Source organism: Perna viridis, chromosome 15 (genome assembly GCF_037379345.1).
Source record: "Perna viridis isolate PV_CMFRI_1.1 ecotype Kerala chromosome 15, ASM3737934v1, whole genome shotgun sequence".
Taxonomy (NCBI): Eukaryota; Metazoa; Mollusca; class Bivalvia; order Mytilida; family Mytilidae; genus Perna; species Perna viridis.
Genome location: NC_142459.1, coordinates 345544 through 366938, shown reverse-complemented (window position 1 = coordinate 366938; position 21395 = coordinate 345544). Strand labels below are relative to the sequence as shown.

General features: G+C 35.2%; 1 protein-coding gene across 1 annotated transcript in view; it reads right to left on the bottom strand.

Moving 5' to 3' along the window:
• The window catches only part of LOC148596450 (solute carrier family 23 member 2-like), a 28004-nt gene extending 6704 nt beyond the window's left edge, over positions 1 to 21300 (bottom strand). Inside the window, exons 1-7 of the mRNA XM_088563780.1 lie at positions 20876 to 21300; positions 18716 to 18875; positions 15909 to 16066; positions 7542 to 7636; positions 2700 to 2773; positions 1756 to 1937; positions 953 to 1073 (exon numbers count right to left, since the gene is read on the bottom strand). Coding sequence (XP_088419906.1) covers positions 953 to 1073; positions 1756 to 1937; positions 2700 to 2773; positions 7542 to 7636; positions 15909 to 16066; positions 18716 to 18862 — 777 coding nt within the window. The 5' untranslated portion in view covers positions 18863 to 18875; positions 20876 to 21300. The remainder of the gene's footprint in view (positions 1 to 952; positions 1074 to 1755; positions 1938 to 2699; positions 2774 to 7541; positions 7637 to 15908; positions 16067 to 18715; positions 18876 to 20875) is intronic.
• Positions 21301 to 21395: the final 95 nt, after the last annotated feature.

Here is a 21395-nt window from a genome sequence, read left to right as displayed (position 1 = left end):
CATACATGAACATACATTTAAAACATTTCAACTACACAGGCAAATGTGCCACACATGAAAATCATATGGTTTGTATCAAATGATTATCATATAAGTCGAGCACCATGTGATTTGGTTAACATATGATAATCGCATGATTATCATATGATAATCGTATGTTTTTTTTCACAAACATGTGATTGTCATGTTATCAAGACAAAATTAATATATGAGAATCATATATATCATATCATATTTTAATTCATAATGTCTGGTGTTGAAAGCAATCACAACTGAAGGCCGATTTTATTTAGGCTAATATTTTTGGTATGCTGGTTTATTTCGTTGTACGTGACTTCAGGCCATAGTTTTCCTTTCCTCGTTTGTCTACCCCGGACTTGACTTGTTATGTGCACCTGGTCCATGCTCCCAGTTTTTAGTGGAGTCCGAGTTGCTCATTTACTTGTGTTACTTTGTATGTATGATTTTAGTTACTTTATGTTCTTTGTTGTGTATGTCTGTTTTCCATGTCTGGTCTTTGTCCCTGGATTACATTCTTTTGATTACCACTATAACCTTGGTTCCCTTGATTACTCTTTCAGTTTTCGAGCACAATAATTTGTTATAAAAAAATAGTATTTGAGTGTCATATTTTTATCGTAGTATTTTCGCATAAAATGTTGTAATCTTGACTTAATAAACAAACACATCGCGAGTCATTGTTGTAAATTTAGAAGGATCACGTGATGCAACATAAAATTTCTGTTCTGTTCTGTTTCGCACTATGAACATCTGCAGTATTCCAGATTTGTTATATTTAATCGCCTTAATTTTCATCCCCTGCTGAGTGGAATGTGTCAACTTCATAAGGAATGCGCACAACAAATTATGTGGAATTCATTCCAGTATAATGTTTTTTTTTATAGAAATAGATCAGGTTTAGTAGTAAGCATAACAGAGCTACGATACGTACCGGAAATACCTGAAATACAGGAAATGTTTTCCGTTTCTTCTTCGGTTTTCGGTTGCATTGTGGTAAAGGTACTCTGATATGAGACATGTAAACTGTCAACAGAACCATGAGAGTGGCACCTCTGTAATTTGAAAGATAGTTTGATATTCAGGTGATCCTAGAAAAGCAGATGACACTATCAATGCATTTCAGTGGAGCCCAGATTGCTCTTTTACAGTTTCTTTTCTGTGTGCGTGTCATTTTGTTTATTTCCTATTTTTTGTGCGTGTCATTTTCTTTATTTCCTTTCTGTGTGCGTGTCATTTTGTTTATTTTCTATTTTTTATGCGTATCATTTTGTTTATTTCTTTCTGTGTGCGTGTAATTTTGTTTATTTCCTTCTTATCATTATCATTTCAAATCAGTAAAAGTTTGCTAGTGTCAGGCATCTATGTGATTCTGAAATTTGAACAAATTAAATGCCAACATCATATTGCCATTATAACCGTACTATATGTTTGGTTACTAATGTATGTCTCGTCTTTTCCATCAGGAAAAATTATCGCCAATTTTATTTCAATTGAAATACTTCCCTATCATTCAAAGTATGAAACAGAGTAAGTATGAAGTCCTTAAATCTATAAAAAGCTTTTTTTCATGACATTTTTATTACTGTAGATGAAAAACCGAAAAAAATCATTTTTTTTGCTGACACTTTAAATTCAAGCATTCCTCCGTTACATAACAGTTGTGACCAAATATGATTTTTGAAACACAACTATTAAACATTTCATCTGTATAATGAGTATACAGTGCTAACTTACGCAATGCCTATACCCCAGTGCGCCTGACAAAGAATTATTACAACAGGATATAGAGAATATCCCAAACAGAAGATTGTAACGCCAATTACTATTGGTGAAATGAACTTCATCATGATCCCTATTAAACCAGTCAAACCAATGAAAACCTCGAAAACAGATGCAGCTATCAAACTTCCTTGTGTCTGTGAAAATATGAAAATGCATTTTTTTGTTGCGTAAAATATCAAGATTAATAAAACATGCATATTTTGTATATAAGATTTACAAATTAAATGTGGCGTAATGAGGTCAAATGGAAATAGCCCTTGTTAGGATTCATACAGTTATCCAACCTGAAAAAATTGCATTTGTACATAATATCTGATTAAACAAAGTGGACAAAGTTCCGGCTAAGATCTGACTTAAAAAATGGACAAAGTCCTTTCTAAGCGTTTGTACACACTATCTGGCTTAACAAACTTAATTTTACAAAGCCCAGTCTTAGCATTTGTACATAATATCGGTCTAAATTAAGTGGATAAAGTTGCGGTTAAGATCGGACTAAACAAACTGGACTAAGTCCTTTCCAAGCGTTTGGTTTGTACACAATTATCTGACTAAACAATCTTTACTTGACAAAGCTCCACCTAGATGCTAGTTAATAACATCCGTTATTATACATATTATAGCTGACCTCATTTTTGGAATAAATTTGTTACAGAACATCTGTTGTTGGATACTTACTGAGCGTGATGTACCTTGCTTCGACCAGGTGTTGGATAATGTACCTTACTGAACCATGATGTTTCCTCACCTCGGCCAGGCGTTGGATGATGTAACTTACTGAACCATGATGTACCCTACCTCTGCCAGGCGTTGGATGATGTACCTTACTGAACCATAATGTTTTCTTACCTCGGCCAGGCGTTGGATGATGTACCTTACTGAACCATGATGTACCTTACCTCGGCCAAGCGTTGGTATACTATATTCGGTGTGACTAAAGATAATTCGTGCGTGTTGTTACTTGTAGCATTAACTGAAATGGTTAAATATATAAATGGTAAATTTAGACAATAATTATGATAGCATTAGTCCTTGCACCAGGGAACTTAACAGGTTTAGATTTAATGATAGCAGTAGTCCTTGCACCAGGGAACTCGGCAGGTTTTAATTTTATGATAGCAGCAGTCATTGCACCAGGGAACTCGGCAGGTTTTTATTTTATGATAGCAACAGCCATTGCACCATGGAACCGAGCAGGTTTTAATTTGACGATAGCAGCAGTCATTGCACCTGGGAACTGAGCAGGTTTTAATTTTATGATAGCAACCGCCATTGCACCAGGGAATTGAGCAGGTTTTAATTTTATGATAGCAGCAGTCATTGCACCAGGGAACACAAGGTTTAATTTATTTAATAGACAACGTAAAAAAAAAACGGAACAAAATTTGCTTATAATATTTAGAGTTATATTATGATTGGGCACCGACCATTTTTATACTGAGGGAGGTGGGGGCTGGGATTTTCAATGCTGCTAAATATTTTTTTCTGCTCTTTTTAAACTTACTTTACTATTTTTTTTTAGCACAGGAATTAATTTTTTTTTCAAGAATATGGCAGATTTTCTTTTTTTCTGCAAGTCAAAATAACGATAAACAAGAAAATTGGAAATATTATATGAATATCAACGGAGTAAAGATTAGGATCAATTAGATATTTTATTCTTGTTAAGACTAAATAAAATTAATCAGTAGATTTACACCTCCGACTTCTAAAAAATAACTTTTTAAATTAAAAAATAGGACGGAAATTTCAAAATCAGGATTTTTAAATCAGTTTCTTGTATTTAGGCACTATAATGTTTAAATCTTTCATTTGTTTGGTTACCAAAATAATGTTTCCTCTGTGACACTGATGTGGCTATGGATTAACAACATGTCTATACATCAAATAGCTAAAATAATGCTAGCAAATATAAGGTCAGCAATAAAAACCAAAAAAAAAAAATCCTTCCTAACCATTCCACATTTTGGGTGAGGGTTGGATGAAATTAACTTGGCCTAAACAAGACATGGCTTTGTCTGTAGCCAGGAATTGGATGAGGTTCTGCTCTTTCTTTCTAAACAATAACGCATCATGAGAAAGTATGGGACTCATGCAGACGGGTAGCTTCCCTGCAAATTCTGCAACAGCACGAGACAGTTTGGGACTTGTGCAGAGAAGCAGCCCGTCACAATCAATTATGCATGGCGAATCTATAGTGATCAACTTGTGTAGCACTCCAAAATATATCAATTAGATCAAGAGCAGTCTATGATGTAATTCATGATTGTATATTATATCTAATTAAAATTCTTGCACACTTGTATTTAAAATAAAGGGTGACAGGAGATAACCTTGGCGTTGTCCTGTATGTACACCGAAAGATGGTGAGTGTGTTGAATTGTAAATGACTTGGGTTTTTGTGTTTTTGTAGAATCCTTGAATGATCTTTACCATTTGATAGGAATTCTATAGTGTCTTAGTACCCTCCAAAGAGTATTTCTGTCAACTATGTCGAAGGCTTTCTTGAAGTCCACGAAGTTGATGTAGGGAGTTGATTGCCATTCTATCAACTGCTCGATGATGACCCGTTACGTGGCAATTTGGGCAATATATGATCGGCCGCATCGGAATCCGGCTTGCTCATCACAGATGTTTGTATATATTGCTGTCTTGATTCTTTCCAGAATGACTCTTGCTAGGACTCTACTTGGAAGTGAGAGTAGCTGAATTCCTTAACAGTTTTTGGCAGTTGCTCAGGTCGCCCTACTATGGAAGCTCAATGATGTAACCTAAACTCCACTCATCAGGGATTTCCCAGATGTTCTCAAACAGCTTATGCTAGATGCTGTAGGACTCTGTGCGGGTCCAAGTGTCAAAGATATAAACATGACCAGTTTTATATATTATAAATTTCGATATGCTGTACACAAATAGGCCCGCAGCAGCGCTAATCTTGTCGTAAAAAGCGACTAAATAGTGATCAGAAACCTGGCGGGGGCTAGGTCCCACTGCCCACAGAGCAACTGGGTTGTGTGTCCCAGGTGGTGGAATGGGATAACCAAACCCGATCCTGGGGCTTTTCCAATCTTGATTCTCCGTAGGGCTTTTATGACTTTTGATTGGGCCAGTATGTACATCAATGTCTTCTGAGGGGGTAGATCAGGAGCATCTGGTTTTTTTTTCTCCATTTAAAAGTGGTCGATCTAGGTTTGTTACATGTATCACATTACCATCTTTGTCTTTTCTTGGTTTGGATGTATTGGTCATGCTACTTGCGTGTGATGTTGTACGCAGGTTTGGTGTCATTTCTGGCAATTGCATTATTTGCTTTTGAAGCGAGCTCGTTGGTGTTTCTCTTTACTCCTTTTCTGATGCTTATGTAATACCTCGTCAACTATTCTTTCAGCAATCTTGTTTTAACCTCGTCAGGTTGTATCTTAATAGACCTACACTTTCTCAGTTGTCTCGATTGTATCATTAGATACACATGGCTTGTATTCCTTTGAGAATCAAAGTTCTGTTAAGCATGTTGTGTTATATGTCTCTCCCATTGTTTGTCTACTGCGCCTCTTCCTTATGTTATACAAATCCGGGGTAGACAAACGAGGAAAGGAAAACTATGACCCGTTGAATATATCAGTTTTCATGATGCAGATGGATATACCATAACGATCCACAAGTTAATGATGACGACCATAAATCTTGTAGCAACATAACCCTGTTCCAGAAGCCTATTTGTTAGAGTTCTAGCGCGATACAAAGTCTGCGTAGTTTCGGCAAGCTCTGGCATAACGTATGAGTTGTGATATGAACACTTCATACGTAGGTGCTGAAGGGATGTTACCACAGATGAAAGGAAAGTCGACAATTTTGAATGAAAAGTCATCACGTTTGTCAAGTTTGGTCAATAGTTTTGCTTTACCATCGATTTCTAAGTGTAGGTCAAGATATGAGGCTGACTTCACAGTGTCTGTAGTATCCTTTACCTCAAGTTCTTTGGGGTAGATGCAATGTATCAAATCCCCGAAATTATGATTGTTTAAAAATAATACGAAGATAGTATGACCGCTCCGGATGATTTCCATCTAACTTCGTTCCAAAATATCAAGGTTGTAACCCCCATTGTATGTCATTTTAAGAACTATTTCTAATATTAGAAGCAAGTTCTCATTGCTCAAATGTATGGCATAGTCTTCTATAATCGGACCATCTGGTATTCTTACCTCTTCTCTGTCATAATGTTTAGTGGTAGTTCGTGTACTTTTATATATAGAGTCTCTGGATATTGATATTCATTTAGTTGCTCATTATAACATCATGAATTTTGACACTAAAAACCATAAAATTTTAGTACAAAAGACATTTGTTACACACTTCCTCATACATTATTTATTCACTATATGTACATGAGATTTTAATTTTTTTTCTACCTAAATTTTTTTTTATAAAAAACAGAATACAGCATTATTTTTTTTTACCATTGTGGAACTTAATTTATTTTTTTCTAGCCACACAAAAATTATTTTTTTTTATTTTTTATTAAAGTGAAATTAATATTTTTTTTAAAAATATGCCCCCCCCCAATATAAAAATGGTCGGTGCCTTAATTAAAAACTTATTTACTTTAAGTATCGGTGGGTGTTTCTAGGAAAGCAGAGGACGCTTACCCTACCAATGCCCGTAGTACATGCTTCCAGATTTCAGTGGAGTCCGAGTTGCTCATTTACTTATGTTTCTTTCTATGTATTATTTTGGTTACTTTATGTTCTCTGTTATGTTTGTCTGTTTTCCGTGTCTGGTCTTTGTCACTAGTTTACATTCGTTTGATTTCCGCTAGAATCTTGGTTCCCTTGAATATTCTTTTAGAATACACCTCAGATGTCTGTTTGCAGACAGTTCTCTATAGAAATAGGCAGGTCAATGTATTTATTGGTCTGTAGACCTGTTATATCTTGGAATCGTTTTTATTTTTAGCGTCGTCTTTATTCCCGCGACTTTAATCACGTTTTACATCTCTGTTCTCGAATATAGGGGAGGAATTTACGGACCACCAGGTACAAGTACTAGTATTGACTAGCGTCTAATGGCGTTCTGTAGACAGTTTCGTGTGTTTCACGCATTGTAACTTACATGCAGTGTCATGAGGGAAGTTCCTCGTATCTTTAAAAAATTAAATTTATTTGTAGTGATCCACGAAGTCCTTAAACAGTTTAAATTAAATATAGTGTCCATGTCCTTATAGAACAATTCCATCTGACTTTAGAGAGTTTAACTTACACATAGTGTCCTGAAGACAATTCCACTTACATGTAGTATCCTGAGGACAATCCCACCTGTCTTCAGGCATTGAAATATACATGTAGTATCTTGAGGACAGTGCCATGTACATGTCTTTAGACATTTAAACTTACATACAGCATCTCAAGGACAATACTACGTGTCTTTTGATGTTTAAACTTACATGCAGTATGTTGAGGTCAATGCCACTTGTCTACAGACAATGAAATGTACATGCAGTATTTCAGGACAACGCCACGTGTCTTTAGACATTTAAACTTACAGGCAACCTCTCGAGGACAATGTCATGTGTCTTTAAACATTTAAACTTACATGCAGTATCTTGAGGGCAATGTACATGTCTTTAGATATTTAAACTTACATGCAGCATCTCGAGGACAATGTCCCTTGTCTACAGAAATTGAAATGTTCATGCAGTATCTTGAGGACAATGCTATGTGTCTATAGACACTAAAACTTACATGCAGCATCTCGAGGACAATGCCACGTGTCCATATCTTTTAGAGCAATCAGGGGTATCAAAAACGAAGAAGAAGGTCCTTGGAAAACTGGAAGTCTGTAAACAAATCTTTCTTTTAAACAAATAATCTCAGTGAAATGGTGTTGACAAGTTTATAATCAGTGTTAACATAAAATAATGAATCACTGTAAAATATTGTTGACATGTTTATAGTCAGTGTTAACAAAAATTTTGAAAGTTGGCAAGTGTATAGTAATAGTTAACAAAGAATATTTAATCCCGGTAAAATGAATTTGATAAGTTTATTGTAACGGTTAACTAATCCCGGTAAAATTTATTTTACAAGTTTATAATTAGTGTTAACAAAAATATTTAATCCCGATAAAATATTGTTGACAAGTTTATACTTAGTGTTAACAAAAAATATTTAATCCCGTTAAAATGGATTTGACAAGTTCATAGTTACTTTTAACATAAAATAATGAATCCCGGTAAAATTTATTTGACATTTCATTCATTCATTCATTCATTCATTCATTCATTCATTCTTTAATTCCTCAAAATAGAGATTGCAATTACATAATTACAAATTAATTAACACACAAATAGGAAGTATTAAATAATAATAATAATGAATTGTATTATTAATTCATTACTATATACAAGTAAAGTGAGGAAGATATGTTCGTGTACTAGTGACATTACATGCATTAGCTACAAAAATGTATTGCAACAACGTAAGCATCTTAAATATTCGCCTGTTGACTTTACAATATGGATGTAGCAGAGTCGTCTGAATTCTTCTATATCGGAATCACAGAGTTCAATGGAAGTTTTCCTACCGAGGAGAATTCGGACAAGCGATTCATCATCATACTCGCTTAGTTCTACGTACAACTCTAGAGGAAAATGTTCAATTATAAGGTCCATCCGAACATTAAACAACTCTGAAGTACTTGTACAGTTTTGGGTAGCATGGACAAGCATGTTGGTGAATATTTGATCACATAATTTACATGATTGTTCGATTAGGTTTGGTACAGAGGAAATGTATTTAGCAATAATGTGAGCGGTACGCAGATCAAAGCAGTTTGCAGGGTACTTCCAGATGTCAGCAACAGCAATGGAATTGTGGATTTCTCTGAATCGACTAAAGCCACTATGTGAGTCTATACGTGTTTTCCAGTCATTATAATGTTTTGTATGAACCGCATTTATCACCATGTGTTTCCATTCTAATTTGCCAGGAAAGTCACCGTCTCTGATAAAGATCACAAGGCATTCGTACAGGTTATATTTGATTAAGATATCTAAAATATCCGGGATAAAGCCTATGCGATTTCGATTGTCTGTTAGGCATGTAAAAAGTCTATGTGGGAAGATAGTTTTCGCCAAACAGCTATTATCCAACTTGCAAAGTTTGCCGAAGAAATAAAGTTTGCGTTTTTCGATTTCACTTGTTATGCTGCGTAACCCAACCATACTTTTGCAAATGTCCGATCGTGTGAGTGTGCTGAACTTTTGTGCACGTTTGACAACAAAATGTTGAAATCTATTTAGAAGTGCTAGCTCGGTATTCGTTAAATTGTTCCATACTTCACAACCGTATAGAACGGTGGGTATAACAACAGATCTATATGATTTCATAAGCACTGACGGATTTGTATTTCGACATCTGATATTGGCAATTGCAAAATAAATGTTTCTACCTTTCCTACAAACGTTCGTTGTCCTTGAGAGAGACTTAAATTTACCATTGAGTTCAATCCCTAAATGCACATGGCTTTCTAAAATTGGAATTATTTCCTGGCTAACTGTCCATTTTAAGGCTGATTTTACGAACGATTTAGAAAATTGTATCACACCACACGATTTCTTGCCATTGAGCTGAAACCGCCACTTATTCGCATATTCGGTGCACACATCAAGCATTCGTTGTAATGCTCTAGGTGTTGTAGCAATGCATGTAATATCGTCAGCAAGCGAAGGGGCACAACATTTTATACTATTTACACCTGTTACCTGATTAGAATTACACAGCTCATTGATTAAATCATTAATAAACACAAGGTATAAAAAACCAGATAACACACCACCTTGCCTTACACCTTCATTTACTTCAAAATACTTCGATTTGCGTTGATTTACAATAACCGAACTTTGTGTATTACTATATAACATATTTATACAGGACCAAGCTTTACCTTTAACACCTAAGTCACAAAGTTTGACCATAAGTGCTTTGCGCCATACCGCATCAAAGGCTTTTCTACTGTCTAGGAATGCGGCAAATACTTTACTGTGTTATTCAATGTTATTATAAATTGTTTCAAGAAGACAAAAGGACGCAGTCAGACAACCCAGACCTTTCTGAAACCCGTGTTGCAGTGGATTTGGAAACGATCCTCGTATTATCACGAATGTTTGTATACGTTGGAGTAGGAGTTTTTTTTAAATGTTTTCAACACACTGGACAAGAGACAAACGGGTCGGTAACTGTCAGGGTGTGACTTAGGCTTGCCACCACCTTTAAATAACGGAACCAAAAGACCCTTTCGCCAATCACTGGCTACTTCACATTTAGATATCATAGTATTTAGAAAAACTGTGAGGCATTCAATTAGTTTCGGTCCGCCAAAAATTAAATGTTCATTTTGAACCAAGTCATTTCGACTTGCTTTTCTACGTTTTAATTGTTTGATAACCGCCGCAACATCTTCGTCGGTTATGATACCACCGGGTAAGTATTGTTTTTTAACAACGTCACACACAGTTTCAATGTCGTCATACATTTTATTCACTTCACGGAATGTTGATTCGTCAAACATAGAAGTATCGGACGGTGTATATAAGTCTTTGAAGTAACTGGCAAACACATTACAAACCGATTCGGGGGTATTATGAACAGTGTTATTAAAGTTTATCTCATGGCACACGTTTGACTGTTTTGGTTTCTGTCGCTTTATAAGTTTCCAAAACAACCTTATATCACATTCAGCTGCATTGTTTATATCATCGTATGTCTCTTCCGTATATTGATCATGAGCAAGTTGCTGTATATTCCTGAAATTACGTTTCGCTCGTTTATAATTAAAGTAAGAGGGATATTGCATACTCCTTGATCTACCATCCTGCAACCATATTTTACGCATTTCACGTTCTTTACGATGCGCTGTTTTAACGTCTGCATTCCAATACGGTTTCGTATATGGATTGAATCTGTTACATGGTATTGATTCTTTTGCCGCATCAAGTATCGTAGTACCAAATCCGAATAAAAGGAATCTATGTCTTTGTCGTTGTGTTGAAGATCGTGTATAAGACTATTTAACGGTTCACGAAGACTGTCTTCGTATTTACGCACATGCTGATCGGTGACTTTGTGCCACGATGCAACTTCGAAAATTTGTTTGACTCAATATGAATATTTTCTTCTTGCACAACGGATGCAATAACGGGCAGATGATCCGATGTCGAACTGAATGTTCCTTCTTCGAGAATTTCGTATTATCTTAATTGTCTGACTAGCGTCTCTTCAAGTAAAATATAGTCTAACATGGTGTTCTTTAAGGGAAATGTAAAGTCTGGACCTTTTCGCAAAGCCTTAAATGAATCAGTAAATGGGTGATATAGAAAATGTTTTTTTACAAAATTTTGTAGTTCTTTTGATTTTACTGTTTGTAAGATTCATGTGTTTACTGATGCAACTAGAGTTTAAGTCTCCTGCAACAATAATTTTACCATAATTAGTGTAAAACGAACACAGGTCATCAAGGGCATTTAGCTCTTGCCTATAATTATCAACTGAACTATCTGCAGGTAAGTACACGCCAAAAATAAAAATTGATCTAGAATTTTTGCATTTCACTTCAATACCTACAATTCTATCAGAGTTCGTATCTACAATTTCTTTAACTGAGAATTGTAAAGTAGATTTATACATTAGAGAGATACCACCTTTTCCATGTGTATAGTAGTATGGTTCATGTAGCTTGTCAGTTTTTGATATACTACGATACCTTTTATCAAAACTTTCCATATACGAAAGAAAGTTTGGTTTAAGTTAATGCTCACATATAATTGCAATATCACAATTTGTATGATTAAGTAAATTTGCCAAGCACACAGTGGATGACATTATACCTCTCACATTCCATGTTAATATGTTAAGGCTCATTATAGCAAAAGCAACACAACTATTATTAAAAATAAACATTATGAACAACATGGGGACTAGTTTATTGTATATACCAGACTAATTCTCTGGACGACTTTCACTCCATTTCTGTTGCCAGTCGCGGTTGCTTAACCATCTTCTACATCGTACACCGGACGGCCAATGAGTATTGTTTTCAATAAGGTCAGCGCAATCTTCTGATACGTTCAATTCTGCGGAAATACGAGACGATCCATATTTGCCATGGAAGAGTTGTAAAAATGTAGGTTTTACTCCTTTTAATTCTTTTTAAACCTCGTGGACTTATTGTCAATTCCAGATAAATAGAACATTGCCGAACGTTTTTCTGGGAGACACACCAACGAATACATCAGAGTTGGTCGGTTTTGTTTCCTCGGTATTACCATGCACACGAACAGAAATTCTAAAATTTACTTGGTCTTCATTCGTATCAATTATATTTATATTGTTCGATTCGGAGTTTAACAAAGTTTGTTTAACACCACTTGATTCTATGGTAGCATGTCATCGTTATAACTTGAAACTCGATTCGTACCGTTACTTTCGCCGGAAGATATTCTTGTGTCTAACTGTTTATTGTTCTGCGGCGAAACTGTACTCACTTTTTCGTGTGTATTTGCCGACGTGTTTTTGACATTTAAATCCGTAGGGGCTCGCTCCGGGGACAACTTCGAAGCATAAGACGGCTTGTTCAACACTTTTAACTCGTTTAATGTTTTTGCATCATAGCTTGTAGCTTGACATGTCTATCCAGATCTGAGTTTATAAGATCTATGTCCGTTTTAAATTTGTTTAAGTCAAAATCATCCAGTGGTTTGATTTGTTGTGAGATTAATTTAAATTTAGTGTCATTTTGTATTGACTTTCTTTCACATTCACTCAAATGTGTATTGAATCGATCTTTTAGATCGCACAATTCTGAACGCAGCTTACTGTTTAACAACTGTAGATTCTTAATTGTTTTTTCTTTCAATTGCTCGGATTTTTCTAGTTCTGACACCCTTTCCAAAAGAGCATGTAAAGTAATACGCATCTCGATAATTTCAGTATTAAGGGACTCGCTAAAAGTTTCGGTAACAATGGATTTACTGTGACCATCGTCTTTTCTGAAAACTTCTTCAATTTGAATTTTATCGCCTTGTAGAAACATATATAATATATGACAATCTCTAGCATACTTTGTTAATGAAGAGCTTTTTGTAGTCGTTTTTCTTGCAAATAATTTCCCCGTGGGACACCCTTGTAGTGATTTTGCTCGACTAGCAGGCGAACTTCGATACCATGTAAGGCAATCTTCCGAATTATTTGTTAGTTCAATAAGTTTTATTATGTATGCATCTTTAGGGAGATCTGCAAGATCCCGATCTAGTTTTGCAATGAATTCTTGTTGAGGAACATAATCCCTTTGAAAAGTTTGGTTTAAGGTAGAGTTGAGTTCACCGTGGCCATTGTTTACCTTTTGTTGACTTGTGGTACCAATTTCGGTGAAAACTCTGATAAAGTCAGTGTTTTGGGGTGAATACTCTCCTAAAGTTCCATTTCACTGAGAACTATCAATAACGCTCTGATCCATGGGAAGAACAGGCGATGAATCCATAAATACATCCATAGTTTGACTGATTTCAACACCCGGGCAAATAACATGTCCACCACTATCGGTAGCCATCTTAACTTACCATTTGACAAGTTTATAATTAGTGTTAACAAAAAAAAACTAAATCCTGGTAAATGTACTTGACAAGTTTATTGTTTGTATAAACCAAAAAAAAAACTAAATCCTGGTAAATGTATTTGACAAGTTTATTGTTTGTATAAACCAAAAAAAAAACAACTAAATCCTGGTAAATGTATTTGACAAGTTTATAGTTTGTATAAACAAAACATATTTAATCCCGGTGAAATGTATTTGACAAGTTTATAATTAGTGTTAACAAAAAATGTAAATTCAGTTAAATAATGTTGGCAAATTTAAAGTTAGTGTTAACAAAAAATATCAAATCCCAGTAAAATGTTGTTGACAAGTTAATTTACTGAATCACGGTACAATATAGCTCTCGCGAGATTTTGTGTCGAGGAATCATGAATCATATTAAGCCAAACCATCGGTCTAAAAATGGAAGTCATTTCCTCTTTTGTCTACCTGGACTTGACTTTTAATGAATAACTCGGCGGGTGTTTCTAGAAAAGCAGAGGACGCTTACCCTACCGGCGTACCTGGTCCATGCTCCCAGTTTTAAGTAGAGTTGCTCATTTGCTTTTGTTGCTTTGTGTGTATGGCTTTAGTTACTTCATGTTCTTTGTTGTTTATGTCTGTTTTCCATGTCTGGTCTTTGTCCCTGGATTACATTCATTTGATTATCGCTATAACCTTGGTTCCCTTGATTACTCTTTAATTAGTATAACTATTATTATTATTATTATTATTATTATTATTATTATCCTGTGCTGTTGGTATATTCACTATTTCAAACCTTTGCACCTCTGCCACACAATGTACTATAAACCCCGCTTTTTTATGCAAATGAGTATGGTACAACGAAAGTAGCTTTGTGGATTTGTTATGAGTAATGATCATGCGTTGTCGATTTTTTTTTTCACATCCTATATAACAGAGCCTATATTAAAGCTACCGGAATGATACGTGGTAAATTGGGAAGAGGTTATAGGTTGGGGAGGAGATTACACTCTTATTTACAGCGTTTTTCTAAATGTATACAAATTTGTCTACAATTTTATTAATATTGGCCAATTGAGAAATGTTCGTCAAAGCATAAAGTTACATCTCTATCTATTGAAACTTTGAAACATAATCAAAACACCAGCTAGACAAAACATTTCAAAGACGCGCATGTAATTTGTTCGAAACTAATCGGACATTTTCCTAAAACCTACTTCCGGTTGTGATAAAACAAGGCTATCCTCGTAGATCCCGTGTCCAACAAAATTACAAATTTGCCGGCTTCCACAGATTTTTTTAATTCTAAATTTAAATCTAGCTGAAGTGGTTTAGGACATGAAATTTACTTTCTTTAAAAGGGAATCTACTATATGCTTAGGCTCGCACTTACGGCAAATGTCTTCCCCTCATATTAATCATATATATTAAAGTAATTAATATGAGGGAAAGGCATTTGCCGTAAGTGCGAGCGGAAGTATATAGTAGGTTCTCTTTTAAAGAAAGTAGATTCTATGTCTTAAACCACTTTAGTTAGATTTATATATATAAATCTAGCTAAAGTGGTTTAGGACAAATTTGACAGTTCTAACATCGTTGGGAATTTTTCAGACCTGTCTATACGTTTATATATCTCCCCTGTATCACTTTGATCAAATGAAGCAGTGTAGCGAATAGAGTCGTCACATTCTGAAACGTTTATACATATATATGTCTAACTTGGTAGAACTGTCAAATTTGCGAATCAAATTTTTGGTCGTTCCCTCCGCGGGACTCGAACTCGTACCGCTGGGACATCTATGGTGACACCGCCTGCACTAAGTTCAGCGCCCTTGACCACTCGGCCAGCTAGGCTGTATAAAAATATAGCTTTCGATGCCCTGGTCATTCCTCCTCGTAGGATTAATCTAGGCTCTAACTTAACACACGATGTATGGTAGTACGGGACAGTTCATCTAGATGTTATGTAGGATAGAGGATCAAATTAATGATGCATGTCACAACAAATTAATATTATACTAACGTCTCAGAATGTGACGACTCTATTCGCTACACTGCTTCATCGAATCAAATTGATACAGGGAAGATGTATATTAAATAAACCATGATAACAGTCTCCTTTGTTCTTTGGTTATTATGCTCATGTGATGCAAAGGATATTCAACGTATACGAAGCCTTGTTTCTATTTTTAGATATTTTGACGCTGTTTCAATTTATATGTATATTGACGCTATACTACTAAATTTAGATCCGGATGTAGACCATTCCGTACCGTAATTACTCCCAATCATGGCAAAAAATGACAACACTCAAGTCCATATCCAAAATACATTTTCACATATGTAATATATAAATTAAAAACTAAGTCAGTCAATACGCTATATATGGACCTGTTCGATTATATTGACCTCGGACTTGGATCTCAGTCAATATAATCAGAACAGATCCACATATAACTTGGCTTCGTTAAAAGTCCGTAATTAATCAATATTACCTGAGACCAAAGAATGATTGCACAGCCGTAGACAGCCCAATAGATAAAACAGATGAGCTAAACAGTACAGATCTGACAGGGTCGTTGATGTCAGCACACACTGTCTCAGACAACACAATCATTAAAGTTATCACAGAACCTATACTTAGAAATGTGTGCTGAAATTAAGAAAAAAGCAAATATGTGTTATTCTAAAGTTTGAACTCTTCCACGGACTCATCTATTCGAACATTTTCATAACGATTTCGTTTAAAGAGTGTTTGAATTGAATATTTTTTACCAATGACTTATGATACAATATTTTATCATACATTACAGTCATACTGTTGTATAGACCCTCGGCTTTGTGCCTATACAGCTAACCACGATTCAATACGAACTTAATATTGGCTTTATATGAAAATTATAACCATTGAATAGCATTGTAAAACAAAATTTAATATAACAATTGGCCATGGACAGGTCAGCTATGTGTAGAAGTTTCTATGTGGACCTATAAAATTACCTGTCTCAGACTATAACGGTTTATGATAGCTTTGTGTAAACTTTGGGTCTACAATGGGACAATTCAAATCTGGACAATTCAAATACGTCAAATTCAAATCTGTGACTTGAACGTGAAAACAAAAAACATACAAAAAGTTAACCGAATAAAAAATCTGAAGATAAGGAAAATAAGACGCAACAAAAAAAACTAAAAACTCTAGAGAGCCTGAATCGCTCATCTGGTCAAAAATAGTCTTTATACTTTCTAAAGCTGGACTCTTGACCTTACCGTACTATTGTTACATGAATCATTTAATCAATACAGAGCATCTTACTAATTCACCCGGTATTTATACTATAAATTAGATTGTTAAACATTGTTCTACATAAAATTCATACAAAGTTTTGTTTCAATCCATCCAGCAGTTTAAGAGGAGAAGCTTTTAGCTAAACCCAACTGTTTTTGAGTTATTTGCATAATTTTGCAATATGGACCCCTATGGTCCAATTTAAGTAACAGCGACCATGTTATTCGGCAGATCAAAACTCCCCACACAATGGTTGTTAAAATACCTTAAGGAACATTCATGCAAAGTTTGGTTACAAACTGTAGATTAGTTTCAGAGGAGATGCTTGAAAAAAATCTCAGACGACAGACGACGGACACATAGTGATGACAATAGCTCACATGGCCTTTCGCCAAGTGAACTAAAAACTAAAGCTCTCGAAATATGAACTTTCGCACTAACAAATTAAACCGTGCGGTCAGGCTATGCATGTTTGCCATTAACGAGGGCGGATCCAGACACTTTGAAAAGGAGGGGTGCCAGCCGGTATTCCTCAGAAAAAGGAGGGATGCTAGGAGATTATTTTTACGTGTACAGAGCGCTTATATCATAAAACATATTGTTTCTCATTTCTAAATTTCTCAATGTGTTATTTTAGGGATCTTCATTCATTCTTAAATTAAACTGTCATCGACATCAGAACAGTAAAACTTCTATTAAACACAATTAACTGAATGTTATCTAGACGATGTGTATGGCTTACAACACCAAAGGATTACTTAATACTACTTCTCTTTAAAGAAGTTTAATGTTAATAGCGTCATAAAATTTGTCTAAATTTGAACACAATTGATAACAGTACAATTGACAGCTGACCATAAATCAATTTCATTACATTCTTTACCCTTTTGTCATATTTACACATAAAAATGACAAATTTTCCAATAAAAGGAAAGGTGCCAACCCCCCTGCACCCCTCTTGGATTCGCGACTGCATTAAATAAAAATGCTTATAGTCAGATCAGTTTTGCGTATCCTTTTAAAAATAGTTTTAGGTGGACCTTGTTTATATCAGTATACCAAAAAATTTCACATGCAATATATTATATTCATTTATTTTTGTACTATCAAAAGCAACTGTATTGCATAACAATTGGAATCACTCTACCTTTTTCGTTGTGAACACAGAAGGAAAATCTCGTCTGCGGAGCTTGTTACTTTTGGAACGGAAGGGTAGCGGACACGTAATTTTTCAGCGGAATTTTGAAATATTCTGTTAGATTCCGGTTTTAAAAATCGTTTCCGCTCCGTTCCGTTCCAAAGGTAACAAGCTCCGCCCACTCTCTATTACGGTTCAAAATGTCAACAAAACAGGGTCTCTCGTGGAAAATTATCGAAACTTCAATAATAAATGTAATTTTTGTAGCAAATTTGGTATCAGCATACAGGAAAATGATTTCGGAATCGAACTAGGTAGGTGTGACATGCACAATTTCAACTTGAAAGTCGTTACAAGCGGTTAGAGGGCGGTACTCCGCGGTACCGCTAAATCTCCAACTTTTTGTATGGCACATCGTTCTGACCCCAACCCGACATATCAGTATCCAAATAAAAAAGAGGAGGGTTGCAGGGTCAGAGGAAATTCGGACTAGTTTGCACTGTGGAAGAAGCCCTCAGGATAAGAGTTGAATTGGTAGAAATTTTTACCATTACATTTTTTCTCTAAATAGGTCGTCTCTTTGTACCAAAGTTGTCGGTAGTGATATTGTTATTTTACTAACCTTGAAGAGACATATGTTGAATGCAGCCACTCTAAACAGCGGATACATTCTGGCAAATAATTCAAGAATTCGTTCCTAATGCATCTGAGATATTTTTAATGTAGCAGAGTATTGCACTAAGCATGCGAACATATCAGATTATTCAACTACTTTACATAAAGAGGTGTGGTTTAGTGTCAAGTTCCGTTGAGTTCATCGTGGTAGCGTATTTACTTCTGCACCATCGATTGGATGTTTTTAAAAATTATTTTACCTGAAAAGCAGACGTAAGAGTAACAAACAAAGGGGGCGTGTCCTCGACGTCGTAACCAAATTGTTCTTCATCCCCATCCTCTATTACTACTTCAACTTTGACCTTTCGTAAATCAAGTAAACTTTCAGTTTGATCTGAGTGTTCCATCCCGTTCTACAGACTAGAAGAGGTTAATAAAATTGCTTTACTGTTTACTGTAGCGGCAAATAAACAACTAAATAAACAATCGACAATTTCATGAATAGAATTCTAATTTTCAAAACTTTATAACTTTGTTATTTTAAATCCAATTTTGGTTCCGTAAAATGTTATATTTGTATGGGAATGTATTACTCTTACTTGAAAAATAAATTTGAAATGATATTTATAAACCTCCATTTTAAAATTTTATGCTCATATTTTCTAATTACTGAATATTTATTTAAAAATTCCATAGACCAAAAGAGTTTTATTGACAGTATTCCCTACTTGCGGATCTTGGGATGCAGCCATATTTTATCCTGTTTTTGCAGAGTTACCTCCTGTAAGAGCAGGTATAATTTCGAAGTCTCTCTAATCGATGCTCGGATTTGGGTGCAGAAAAAAGAGGTAACTCGAATGAAAATGGAATCCCCAGCAGACAAACACAAGAGTATTTCTAAAATTTACAGGGTGTTTCATTTTCTTGGTAGGTTACATAAGGATGATTTTCATTTGTATCTCGGGTAGAGAAAATTTATGGCATGGTCAGTAGAACGAGAAATTCCCTTTTGACTTTCGAGATTTTCTAAAGTATCGTCGATATCGGATGGAAAACCTTACGTGTTCCGAATAGACACCTGCTTCAAGGGGAGATAAATGTTGACAAAATGTTGGTCGGCAAGTCGGGAATAGAGAACCAATGAAAAAGTTATGATGATTTAAAGTTGATGCCCCATGCCACTCAATGGATTTTTTGCCAACCAAAACCAAACCACCGGTAAGTGATGACATCTCTCCTATACGTATATACATGTAACTGTATTAACACTAACACGTTTAATTATGTGAATAATATTTTTTTGATTTTAGTTAAATTGTACTTTGTACAAACAACAAACAATGGCTTCGGCTTCAAACGATTCCTCCGCAGAATTGATTTATTATGTTTCACTCAACAGGTTGTTTACTGCACTAAATTTACCTTTAGAGAGGTTTATTTCTTTACAATGGAGAGTTACGTTCCCCGACCGGAACTACTGACTTTCCCTGTTACACAGAAGAAAACTTTGTACGGAGCAGTCCGAAGAATCTGTCTGAAATTTGCCTGATCCGACTCTAAATTTAGAGCTAAGCTGTTTTACCATCGCACCAAAGTTATTCGTCGAGTATAAACTGTTCTTTTTTTAGTTTTATCTAACTAAAATTTTAGCGCCATCTGCTGGATGGAAATATTTTGATCTGCCTATCACTACAATTCTGGCAAATAACTCAAGAAGAAATTCTGCCATCTGCGTCTCGGAGGTTATCTTTTAGTTAAGCAAAAAAAAAAATGCCGAGTTGTTCGGATTGATAACTTCCCCGATTCATTTAAAAATACATATACAGTTTGTGTGTGTGTGTTGCTTAAGCTTTCTTATTCTGCTCATAAAGATAAACTGCTTCATTAAAGATTGATAAGGTCCGTTTAAACTCTACGTAAGTGTGCTTTTGTATCGAAACTTTTTGTCTTGGAACCATTGAATTATTTTGTGTGTCAAGGGTTTATATTTATTAGTATCCATATGTCTTTGTCCATTTGAATACAGTGAAATCTGTTTTACTGTAACCTTTTTGTACCTAATATTTGTTCAGAAAACCTGTGTTCGCTTTATTAAGGTTCAAAATACATTTTAATTAATGTAAAGGGACATTGAAAAGTGTCTGTATGAGTGAGATTTGCTGATTTTTTGGAGTTTGGTTTAGACATATATTTCTGTATAATTCCTGTTACGACAGAGCAAAATGTTTAAATGTTTCACTTGAACAGTCATCTGGTTACGCCCTTAAATAACCATCCTTATTGCAAATATAAACAAAATGGGGAAAAGCAGAAATGAAAACAAAATAATGTGCTAAATAAAATGGTTGCTCCTGTGATTATTAACTCAGCAAAGTGACATTGTTTCTGCAAACCTTATCATTTATACATAAAACACTAACCTGCTAGTTGAGGTGTGTACCAGAATTAAACCGAATTGGACAGAGTCCTACAGTTCACAAGGTGAAGAGTGTACCAGTATTGGACCGAGTCCTACAGTTCACAAGGTGAAGAGTGTACCAGTATTGGACCGAGTCCTAAAGATCACAAGTTTTAAGTGTGTATCAGAAATGGACCGAGTGCTACAGTTCACAGGTGTATCAAAACTAGAGCAATTCACAACAATCACAAACAATGTGGTTAGAATTGGATTAAGTCCTAAAGTTCACAAGTTGAAGTTTGTACCAGAACAGCTAGATCGCGTCCTTAAGGTCACAAGTTGAAGTGTGTACCATACATAGATCGAGTCCTACGGTTCACCAGTTGAAATGTTTACAAATTGGACCGAGTCTGTTTGTAAAGGTATACCTATATGTGAGACCCGAGCCTGTTTGTGAAAGTATACCTACATGTGAGCCAATTTCTGTTTAATTCGTAGCAAAACTTTGTCATACGTACGTTCTGAATCCTGACCAATAATTA